At 40.1% G+C, this 12,188-nt stretch overlaps 1 protein-coding gene across 1 annotated transcript; it reads left to right on the top strand.

Annotated features, from left to right (window-relative positions):
• Positions 1 to 6,917: 6,917 nt before the first annotated feature.
• Positions 6,918 to 7,810, top strand: LOC120492623 (macrophage mannose receptor 1). The gene has a single exon (XM_089133624.1). It carries the CDS (start codon positions 7,073 to 7,075, stop codon positions 7,808 to 7,810), a length of 738 nt encoding a protein of 245 aa, XP_088989750.1. The 5' UTR covers positions 6,918 to 7,072.
• The last annotated feature ends 4,378 nt before the right edge of the window (positions 7,811 to 12,188 follow it).

Genomic DNA, 12,188 nt, shown 5'->3' with positions numbered 1-12,188 from the left:
TAATTAGTTAGAAATGATTAAAATATAAAAATAAATACTGTAATAAGTGATAAAAACATCTAACTGTTACGGTCATGTTATACTGGAAACACGAGGAGACAAAACTTAGGAACCACAATATCACACATTACATAAACGAGAACGGACCAGGAGTGAGGAGAACACAGGGTTTAAATACACTAGAACAGACTAGGGGAACAAGGCACAGCTGGGGCAAATTAACCTAAACACAGGTGAAGGGATTGAATACAAACGAGGAGCGGGAAAATAGAAATAGGACTGAACCAAATACACAAAAAATGGGGGATTTAAGGACACACATGTAACATTACCCGAAAAGGCGCGACCTCGCGCCGTAGAACTTCAATGGGGTGGGGGGGTGGGCTGACCCGGGCGAGGCCTATCCAGAGCAGGAAGCCTCCAGGGCGGAGCAGGACGTGGGCGTGGCCAGGGCGGAGCAGGCTGAGGGCATGGCCAGGGCGGAGCAGGCTGAGGGTGTGGCCAGGGCGGAGCAGGCTGAGGGTGTGGCCAGGGCGGAGCAGGCTGAGGGCATGGCCAGGGTGGAGCAGGCTGAGGGTGTGGCCAGGGCGGAGCAGGCTGAGGGCATGGCCAGGGCGGAGCAGGCTGAGGGCATGGCCAGGGCGGAGCAGGCTGAGGGTGTGGCCAGGGCGGAGCAGGCTGAGGGTGTGGCCAGGGCGGAGCAGGCTGAGGGCATGGCCAGGGTGGAGCAGGCTGAGGGTGTGGCCAGGGCGGAGCAGGCTGAGGGCATGGCCAGGGCGGAGCAGGCTGAGGGTGTGGCCAGGGCGGAGCAGGCTGAGGGCATGGCCAGGGTGGAGCAGGCTGAGGGTGTGGCCAGGGCGGAGCAGGCTGAGGGCATGGCCAGGGCGGAGCAGGCTGAGGGCATGGCCAGGGCGGAGCAGGCTGAGGGTGTGGCCAGGGCGGAGCAGGCTGAGGGTGTGGCCAGGGCGGAGCAGGCTGAGGGCATGGCCAGGGTGGAGCAGGCTGAGGGTGTGGCCAGGGCGGAGCAGGCTGAGGGCATGGCCAGGGCGGAGCAGGCTGAGGGTGTGGCCAGGGCGGAGCAGGCTGAGGGCATGGCCAGGGTGGAGCAGGCTGAGGGTGTGGCCAGGGCGGAGCAGGCTGAGGGCATGGCCAGGGTGGAGCAGGCTGAGGGTGTGGCCAGGGCGGAGCAGGCTGAGGGTGTGGCCAGGGCGGAGCAGGCTGAGGGCATGGCCAGGGTGGAGCAGGCTGAGGGTGTGGCCAGGGCGGAGCAGGCTGAGGGCATGGCCAGGGCGGAGCAGGCTGAGGGCATGGCCAGGGCGGAGCAGGCTGAGGGTGTGGCCAGGGCGGAGCAGGCTGAGGGTGTGGCCAGGGCGGAGCAGGCTGAGGGTGTGGCCAGGGCGGAGCAGGCTGAGGGCGTGGCCAGGGCGGAGCAGGACGTGGGCGTGGCCAGGGTGGATCAGGTAGCGCAGGGGCCCAGGGTGGATTATTTTTTCCAGGTGGCCATGGCGGAGTCCTATATCCCCACCCCCCCAAAATTTTCTTGGGGAGAGTGACAGGCTCAGGAACATGCTCTGGGATTGGCTCAGGACTGGACGGGACCAGCGGAGTAGGAGCTCAGGCTTTTCTCGTGTTCCGACCGGACTAAATTGGGGATTTTTTAGTTCCTCAGACCGTAGTTCCTATAACTCTTTCAGTACCTAGTCTATAGCGAGGACTTTTTTTAGTTCCCTTTCCCTAGGTCTACGTTGATTGGTTCAACTTATACGTCATGCCCACGGTCAACACGGCACTTGTAGCGCGCCGTCTGCCATACGCAGTGTGTTTTTGCAAAACATTACAACGAGGATTAAGACAAACATAACGCTTTCAACCAGCTGATTGCTAATAATAGCTAAACTTACCCGTCGTTTTGTTTGCCTCCTGCGCTCTGCTCTTTTATCTTCTTCCATCATATTACTTAATATCATATTACGCTGGAGCCTTCGTCTTCTGTGTTTCTCTGTACAGAACTCAAACGCTGTACAGAATCTTTCAATGCCGCCGTTCGTTCTCCGTTATTAAGGTCCCGGCAAGGCAGAACAGGAACCAGGAACATTGCAATAGCCTCCTCCATGCTGGTTTGTTGTTGTCGTATGTGGCCGCACTACGTCTAGTGATGAAGCCATAAAGACCGTCGCCGTGCTTGCGTCCTACCAGTTCCTATAGTCACTTGGCCAGTGCGAACGCAAGCAGCAAAACCGAGTTTGGGGGAAAGTAGTTCTTAGAACTGTTTAGAAGTGGACAGTTCCTATAACTAAGTTCCTGTAACTACTTGGTCGGAAAGCGGCTATTGTGCACAGCCTGCAGCTCTGCGTTTCTCAAAAATGCCAACACTATCTCACGACCAATTCGTACGAATTCGACGCATGATTAAAAAGTGGCTAATTCGTACTAATCCGTACGACCTCACTCGTACTAATTCGTACGATTTGTCTAAACCCACGTGATGGTTAGGTTTAGGGGCGGGGTAAGGGGTAGGTCATTCCTACGAATTCATACGAATTGGCCAATTCGTAAAATATGTACGATTTAGCAAAATCGTATTAATTCATACGAGTGAGGTCGTATGAATTGTTACGAATTAGCCACTTTTTAATCATTCGTCGAATTCGTACGACTTGGTCGTGAGATCGGGTTGAAAATGCACTTAATATAGACGCGCAAGTGTAAGCGCTAAAGTGCTAAATGTCAATCACACATCACTGTTACCCATTACGTCCTATAAAATTTGGCATAATTTTATTTACCTGACCATACGATGATTAGAACCACCACAGGGTTAAATTTACCGATGGCTGTTTTTAAAATGTAGCCTATAAAAGATTTTCAATCAAATTCTCCCTCACCTTTTTCAGGATTTGTCTGTTATCGCCTCCATGCTTGGCAGTGTTGCGTATTTTTAAAATGACAATTCAAATACTTGCATGTAGTCAAACATCCATCCACATGATGGCGCACTAGTTCTTCTTGGCAAACGGAGGGGTTGGTTATGTGGAGCGAGCAACTGAGTAACCGTGCTATCCAATTGCACGTAAAAGCGCGGATTCGCTCTCTCACTTAAAAAAAAGTCAGAGAGCAATGTCATAGAGATGTTTTAAATACTGCAATTTTGTTAAATGCCCAACATAGTTTAAAATAATTCGGTCTTCTCGTCTGAGTTTTGGACCCGAACCCGCTCGGGTCTCGGGTCGGACCTCAGCCTTTCGGATCCAAGTGGACCCGTGAAGACCTCTAATCCAGAGTCTTTATAAATTTGATTCAAGGTCAGTTTGCTGTCTGGGCAAGTGGATGGAAACATGGCTAGCGTTGCGTATTTTTAAAATTGATTGACAGGCCTGGCTTAACGACAATTCAAATACTTGCATGTAGTCAACCATCCATCCACATGATGGCGCACTAGTTCTTCTTGGCAAACGGAGGGGTTGGTTATGTGGAGCGAGCAACTGAGTAACCGTGCTTATGCTTATATCCAATTGCACGTAAAAGCGCGGATTCGCTCTCTCACTTAAAAAAGATATTTTAAATACTGCAATTTTGTTAAATGCCCAACATAGTTTAAAATGATTTGGGTATTCTCGGGTCCATTTGGAAAGGCATATTTATTTTAAATTACCTGAGACCAATAATACCGAACCCGACCCGTGTCCGAGACACTCGTCGGAGTTTTGGACCCGAACCCGCTCGGGTCTCGGGTCGGACCTCGGGATTTCGGATCCAAGTGGACCCGTGAAGACCTCTAATCCAGAGTCTTTATAAATCACTCTTGGGGATTTTAACAAAGCAAATATCTCCCGTGAACTGCCAAAATACAGACAGCATGTTACATGTCCTACCAGAGACAGTTATATACTCGACCACTGTTACACCACAATTAGTAACAGGTATAACACATACATGATTCATAAGATATATCTAAGGCAACTACAGGTGATTAATTCAGCTTAATGGTAGAAATTGTTGAAGTCTCTGCTGGTTTAATAATGTCTCTAGAACGTGCTGCTGGGAAGAGGAGGTGCCCTGACGGGAGAAAATAAATGTCTTTCTTTCGGACTGTGTTGATTTGGGCATTGGGTCTGTCTTCACCAGTCTCTGTTCTCTGACAATTCAAATATCTTGGTGTATGGCTGGATTCTGAGCTTTCTTTCAAAATTCATATTGGTCATATCTTACGTAAAGTCAATTGTGGAATTAATGCTTTATATCGTTCTCATAATTGCTTTACTTATAGTGTGGGCAAGAAACTCGCTTCTCAACTTATACTTCCGATTTTTGATTATTGTGATGTTGTTTATCATAACTCTGTAAAATCAGACCTTTCCCGTCTCAAAACAGCCTATAACAGACTGTGCAAATTTGTCCTTGGGGATGCCTATTTCTTATACACATCATTGCACAATGTATTCCGCTCTTAATTGGCCTTCTTTAAATATAAGAAGACAAATCCATTGGCTTCAACTAATATTCAAATGTATCCATTTCAATTACCCTTCTTATTTAAAACGGTATTTTGTTCTTAATACTTCAAATTATCATTTGAGGCACTCTGTTCAGCTTTATTTTTTTGTCCCCCGAGCCAAGAAGACAGTTGGTAAAAGAGCTTTTATGTTTAAAGCCACTTTAGACTGGAATAATTTACCTTCCGATATTAGATCAATCATTTCATTTGGGATGTTTAAGTATACTTTGTCTTCTTACTTTATGACTGACTGCTCTTGTAATGTATGATGCTGACACAAAATGCTTATATATATACTATATACAATGTATTTCTGCCAATTTGATCTAGTGGTTGTAAAGTTCTGCATATTTCGTTTTTATTTTGTGGTTCTGTATGTACTTGTTTGTCCAATATGTGTAATTGTTGTTTTTTTGTTTGTTTGTTTGTTTGTTTGCTTATTTGATTGGTGTTCTTTTGTGATGGCTGTGATGTTCTTTAGGACCCCCTCGAAAACGAGATGTTGCATCTCAAGGGGTTTATCCTAATCAAATAAATTTACTACTACATGGATTTATGCATTTAGTTACAAAGGTGTCTCTTGGCCATTTGGTCATGCAGGGCTTTTAATTTTGTGGAACAAGGAAGGTCTACTTTATTGATTAGAAATTTCATCACAAACCCTGGTGTTTTAGATAAGGTAAGCATGGGAGAGATGGTCAATTCAGCAAATTAGGGCACCATGGATTTATTTTTACGACTCTCTAATGGCTCGGTGGGGAATCTCTGATCTTTGCAATGTGGTGTTTGTGCTCATTTGATGGGCATTGTTCATGGATAGTCCTTCAGTGTCTGCAGATTGTCTTACCATCAATCACCACTGATTCCAAAGGAAAATGTTTGACAGCTTGTTTGGATGGCATTCACGATTGATTTTACTGGATTTGATTAGCATATTTTGCATTTCCATACCTTTCCATATTTCTTGTCTATGTAAATACAATCCTGTAAAACAGCGTACATGAGAGAAAGCCAGGTGATAACAGACACAGAGGTATATCAGAATGCCAGAATTGCTATTTTTTTAAGGGTTATAGTGGAACTAGCTGATATATATATATATAAGAGTTCAGATGCAAAAGCCTCTAAGTGCCATTTGAAATTTTCTTCTAAAATGGTCATTTTTATCAAGCTTGGATATTTAAGTTCAGTAATTTCACTTAAATGGCAATGAAGATTACCTATTAATTGTCATTTAAGTGAAATTACTGAACTTAAATATACAAGCTTAATAAAAATGACCATTTTAGAAGAAAATTTCAAATACCATTTGCATCTGAACTCTTCATATATATATATATATATATATATATATATATATATATATATATATATATATATATATATATTTGTTGATCAAATGAGAGCCTAATCTGGGAACACTACTTTAACCAAACTAGGAAGCACATGAAAAAACTTTCATGTCAGTTTTATCTGCCCACAGGTTCTTTCTAATTGAAAATACATTTAATTTATACCAAGCATTCTACAACAAACCCATTAACATATTTACTTGCATATCGCTTAAGACTCATATTAATATAATAATTTAACCTTTTTTTGAGTACTTCTTTATTGCCCAATGTACATTTCTTTATCACTTATTATGGTGTGTAATATAGCCGTGAATGCAAACGTTCCACAAAGAAAGTGCACAATAAGTTACAGTCTAGTGTAGTGAGTAGTAAAATAACTGTATTTTAATTTATAGTCTATGTTTGTAAAAAAAAATGTTAACATATTATCTGAACATATAATCTGCATGTGCATTTAAAAAAAAAGTAGACTTGAAGTACACAAAAGCACACTTTCAATACATTTAAGTGTACTTTTTTCATAAGAGCAGGTTTTAAATGACAGATTTTTAAAGTGTACTTAAAGTTTACTTTCAACAGTTCACCTTTCTCCATCCAATCTGATGGAGTTTTGGTTCCTTGCCACTGTCGCCTTGCTTTGGGCTTGCTCAGTTGGGGTTATTTAGTGTTTAGCAATGTTGTTGATCTGTGTTGTACTACTTTCATGTTATCACTGTGAAGCTGCTTTGATACAATCTGTATTGTGAAAAGCGCAATATAAATAAATGTGACTTGACTTGACTTTAGCACAATCAAATATACTAAAATATATCTTTAGTTGGACCTCAGCACTATTTCTGGATTATTAAAGTATAAAGTAACACATTAGTTGTTCCAATTAAGCAGACTTTAAATGTACCAATTTATACAAAAAGTACAATTGCAAGGTATTTATATTAAGAATAAAAAATTATATGTAAATGTATTAGTAGTATACTTAGCATAAAATAAGTGTAAGTCAAATACGTTTTAGTGTATTTATTTTTGTGAGGGTTATTTGGTTGGTTAAATGCAGCTGATTTGTTTGTTCTGACTGTAAAGGTGTGCTGTGATTGGTCACACCCTCACACTCTTTTGTCATTGGCTGTATGTCAGTTTAAGTAAAAGAGAGTCAGTGTCATCATGCACAATTCTGGCCTCTACCTCAACTAATCATTGAAAAATCACCAAACCTCGTCACTGGATGAAGATGAAGACGACACTCGCTGTGCTCCTAATCCTGGAGCTCTACGGACTTTCCTCCGGTCTCCTTAAACAACATTACTTTGTCAATGAAAACAAGGACTGGGATTCTGCGCGACAGCACTGCAAAGATTTATTTCAAGAGCTGTCCACCTTCACCACTGAGAGCGAGGAGCAGCAGTTTTTGAAAGATGCAGTTGGTCAAACTTCTAATGCCTGGGTTGGTCTCCTCAAAGAAGCAGGAGGGTGGAAGTGGGCCGGAGGAGAAGAAGCAACACAAATAATCTGGGATAGTTCTAATCTGTTAGTTCCTAATGAAAACTGTGCTTTTATACACAGCAGTTCTAAGCAGCTGCATGACGAACAATGCAATGTTAAACTTAAATTCTTCTGCATGAAAACGTTTGTTCTGGTGTTGAAGAATGAGAGCTGGGAAGGCGCTCTGGAATACTGCAGAAAACATCATAATGATCTGGCGAGTCTGAACTCAATGAACATGATGAATTCTACTTCAGAAGAAATCCCACTGGCTGAAACTGGATATGTGTGGACTGGTCTGCGCTTTCTAGCAGGAGAGTGGAGATGGGTCGATGGAGATGATCTTGACTTTACGGCCTGGCCTCAGACGGGACTGCCCCAGTGTCCAGCAAGAAACCTTCGTTGTGGAGCCCTGGACCTGCTAACAGAGGACTGGACACACAGAGACTGTGAGGAGAAGCTCAACTTCTTTTGTCAGTAGATGGTACGTCACTTACACAGATATTTTATGAGCAAAGACTACAACTATTTGGTACCAATAAAATATTTGGGCCATGTTTTAAAAGAAGCAGGCATGTGCAGGCAAAAGTGCCTTCTCAAACAAATATCAATGATAATATTGTGGTCAATAAAACAAAATGCATTTTGATAATAATTAACATGACAATGTGTACAAGACCAAAGTACCCTTAATTTTTACGTTTCTGTCAGTCTGGGGTGTCGTTGCCATAATGTGTTGGCGTTGCTGTGGGTTGCGTCACTTGTATGTGACTGTCTTGCTTCGGACTTGACTCACTGAAGAGGTCAATCTCTACTTACCCGAACCCTACGTGCATAAATAACTTTTTATAAAAGAAAAACCAGACCCGAGACAAACCCGATAAAATTAGAGGTCAATCTCCGCTTTCAAGGGTCGAAAACTCTGTGGACGGCAGGCGCAACCGTAATGAAAGTTAGTTAAAATGAAAATGCACTGGAGTACACGTATAACTTAGGTATTGGCTTTTCCACAGCTGCTCGGGAACCGATGCTCGCGATACAAATATGGTTCTTTCAGTAACAAGTATTTTTATATAGTTTTTTCAATAACAAACTAGGCTAACGTGTGTCGATTCAATTAAAAATCCACATATCACATTTTTAAATATTACATAATTCATTGAAGCCTGTTTGTCATGTATAATACACCGACCAATCGTCATCTGGCACAACAAGTTCAAGTGGAGCGGTAATTTTCAGGTCATTCATAAATTGTTTGAAAATTACATGGACAGATGAATTTACATTTATGAAGCGATCTGAATCTGCGTCGTTGAATCATTGGATGTTAATTGCTACAAAGCACTGCACCAAAAGTAGCATTTATACTAGTATACAAGTCACTTGAATTTTGTCTATGTAAATTGATACACTGTAGCCTTAACATAATTACACTAGGTAATTATGCAGAAATAGTATAATAGTACTGCACTGCTGGTCAAATATTTGGACACTTCTATTTTAATGTTTTTTTTTATACTTTTTTTCAGGATTAATTGATGAATAAAAAATTAAAGGGATAGTTCCTTTGAAATTAATTTTTGATATGTTTTATCTTACCTCAAGGGCATCCAAGATGTAGGTGTCTTTGTTTCCACAGTAGTTTCAATTTTGATATTTTTAGGTCAAACCGTTCTTGTCTGTCAATCATATAATGGAGGTCTATGGTCACCACCTCAAAGAGCATGCACAGAGAAGTCCAAATTAAACATGATTTAATGACTCGTAAATGTAAGTACACATTGATGGCCTAAGACACGAAACGAGCGGTTTGTATGAGAAAACGAACAGTATTATATCGTTTTTACCTCTTGTAACTACAGCCACAAAGTGCCTGTGCCCACAGATCACTTGCACATGGCTGTGGTAAAATATTTATATTTTAAATAGATGCTGTTCTTTTTTTTTTAACTAATAATCCTGAAAAAACTATCAAAGGTTATAAGTATATTATAACAGAAAACAATTATTTCAAATTGAAGTAATATTTCACAATATTACTGTTTTTTTTTTCTGTATTTTTTTAAAAAGGCTGGTTGGCTACTTATATACTATTATACTTAAAATGCTATATATATGCCCCTTTTTTACTCAGGAACTCTCTGCACGTCCCTGTACAGCCTCTCATTTGTTATCGCAACTGTTGAACGTTTTCATTCATCTCTATTGCTAACTGTTTATTGCTGTCAATATGTAATCCATCCTTTTCCTCTTTTTTTTATATACGAGAAACTGGATCACTCTCAGAAGGGATTGTTCAACAACAATTTCTTCTCCTCACTCAAAGCATTCAACGATCAGTCGACAGATCCACACCACTCACACTTACTGGAAAGAAGAAAGTATCCCGCTCCGGCTTCACTGCATAAACTATAAAGTCCACTATAAAGTTCCTATAACAATCGAGAAAATTGTTTTCGTTTAATTTTGGTTTATGTCATGCGTATCTTATAAGTACAAAAAATGGTTAATGTTCTTTTGTTTTATAACTCTACAGTATATTCAAAGTTTTTTCAAATATAAAATCAAATAAAACATTAGTAGTAGTTGTGTTTCGAGGAGCTGTACAGAGTGACGTACTTTACTTCTTTACTTCTGATAGTGCTAAATTAGTAAATCACGAAGTAAATATATCTTAGTTCTTAATAACACATTGTTTATTAGTAATATTATTAATTTTGTGTAATTATATTATAATCTTTTTGTGATGTGTTTAGGGCATATCTATCCACTGTACTTATGCACATTCAGGTTGTAAGTCAATGGCCAATGTAAGTGTCACATGCTGCGTCCCAATTCGCTTACTTATACTACGCCCTAAAAGTATGTACTCTTTTTGTGAAGAAAACGTACATACTTTTGAGTGTGTAGCAAAGAGTAGGCAAGCTTTGGGACAGCTTCAGGGACCTCGACGGACAACACAGATGAATGGTGGTGAAGCAGTGAAGTTCGCTGGTGAATGGGTGAAGTAATGCAGACAGAACGAGGAAACTGCAGTACGGAACAGGACACAGGAGACCGCAGACAACGATTGAGTGATTGTTGCATTAGGAATGGAAGTAGGCTAACCCTCACTGGGTCTTTGATCGAGACATTTGATGTTTCCCTCGCTAAAAAGAATAGTTTCTTTCAGCTCAGCTATTGTTGCTGCATTAGATTTCGTGAATTTTGTCTCACAATCTATCTAAACACACACACTTTGGCTGATTTGGTTGTTCTGAAGGTGTGTAAAAAATGTCTTCAGGACCTAACAGACCAAACATTGAAAACAGAAATATTTTCTTTTTTTTTCTAAAATCAATAAATCTGAAAGTTTCCACACATAAATGAAGGTCTGGTATTAGACCACAAATGCAATGTGGAATAAACATGCTCGCTCGCTCACACACACACACACACACGTTAAATTCTGCTAACTGCTAATTGTCTCATTTACGTTTTTTTTTTTTCAATTTTTAAACAAATTTCTTATTTTAACGTTAGTGATTTTTAAAATTTGGTTTATTGAAATAAATTTGTGAATATAATTGGACTAGTTTTTTTCACTGCATTTTAGTTATGTTTTTGCTAATTCACATGCCATTACTGCAAATCATTTTAATGTATTTTATAATGTTTAAATAGACATATTCACACAATATATATATTTTTTTAAATAAGTTGTGATAGGAGCAGTTGGTCACGTTCAGAAAATGAATTTCTGTGGCCCTCTGGTGGATATATATGGTCAAAACACCTTTTTTTTTCTAAAATTGTGATTCCAACATACGGTATTTTCATCTAACCAGCAAATGGCAGAACTTTAACACCTAGATCAATATCCAGAAACAAAATATCCCCCAAAACACAGCATAAATGTTGAAGAAATTAGAAATAGCACAAACACATTAATTTTAATTGCCAGTTAGGTTGAAAACCCACCACAGGGTGTCTGCTAAGAAACTGGTCAGTAGATGTCCGATATTTGGGAATACCCTGTTTTTTAGTCACCACATCAACTCAGATAATAAAGCAGCTGTCCTTAATTAGGGTGTATAAGTAGGTGTGTTTTTTTGGTAGCACTTTATTTGAAGGGGTGTGCATAAGACTGACACGACACTGTCATAAACATGACATAACACCTGTCATGAACATGAAGGAGTCTTTATGAATGTTTATGACTGTTGTCATTAAGTGTCATTCGGTAAATTATGACACTTTTAATGCAAAGTTGACATTGTTTTAAATGTCTTGATTATGACAACTTGACATTAACCAAGAAATGATAACTAGTCCAACGTGTTCCACTTTACTTGAGGTAAGGGAAATATTAATGACACGGTTGTTAAAGCATTTGACAGTGTAATAACCCTTAATGACATCTTTATAACTAGTACAATGTGTTCCACTTTACTTGAGGACAAGTAAAATATTCATGTCACAGATATAATGGTGTCATGACAACTAAAGTTAAAACCAACCATCACATTTGACAAGGTAATATAATGTTAACACAAAGCTAAATACCTTCTTTAAGTGTTATAATTATACCTGTTATGACATATTTGTGACAGGTTATGATTTATTGGTTAAGTTGTCATGACAAAGACATTTTAAACAATGTCAACTTTGCCAAAGTGTCATAATTTACCGAATGACACTTAATGACAACGGTCATAAACTTTTCATACAATCCAACCATACATTTTAGCTAATCGTCTTATTGAGCAATTTGATTTTTCTTCTAATCTTGTTGGTTGGATTCTGGATTTTTTTTTAACAAAAACAGGACACAGAGAGTGAAGGTGAATGCAGCTCTATCTGGTCAGCTTTGCTCTTCT

Source organism: Pimephales promelas, chromosome 7 (genome assembly GCF_988280905.1).
Source record: "Pimephales promelas chromosome 7, fPimPro1.hap1.1, whole genome shotgun sequence".
NCBI lineage: Eukaryota > Metazoa > Chordata > Actinopteri > Cypriniformes > Leuciscidae > Pimephales > Pimephales promelas.
This window is presented reverse-complemented; position numbering and strand designations above follow the sequence as displayed.

Bases quoted from the DNA above. Each gene is read 5' to 3' on its own strand.
- LOC120492623 (XM_089133624.1), top strand. From the start codon at position 7,073: ATGAAGATGAAGACGACACTCGCTGTGCTCCTAATCCTGGAGCTCTAC.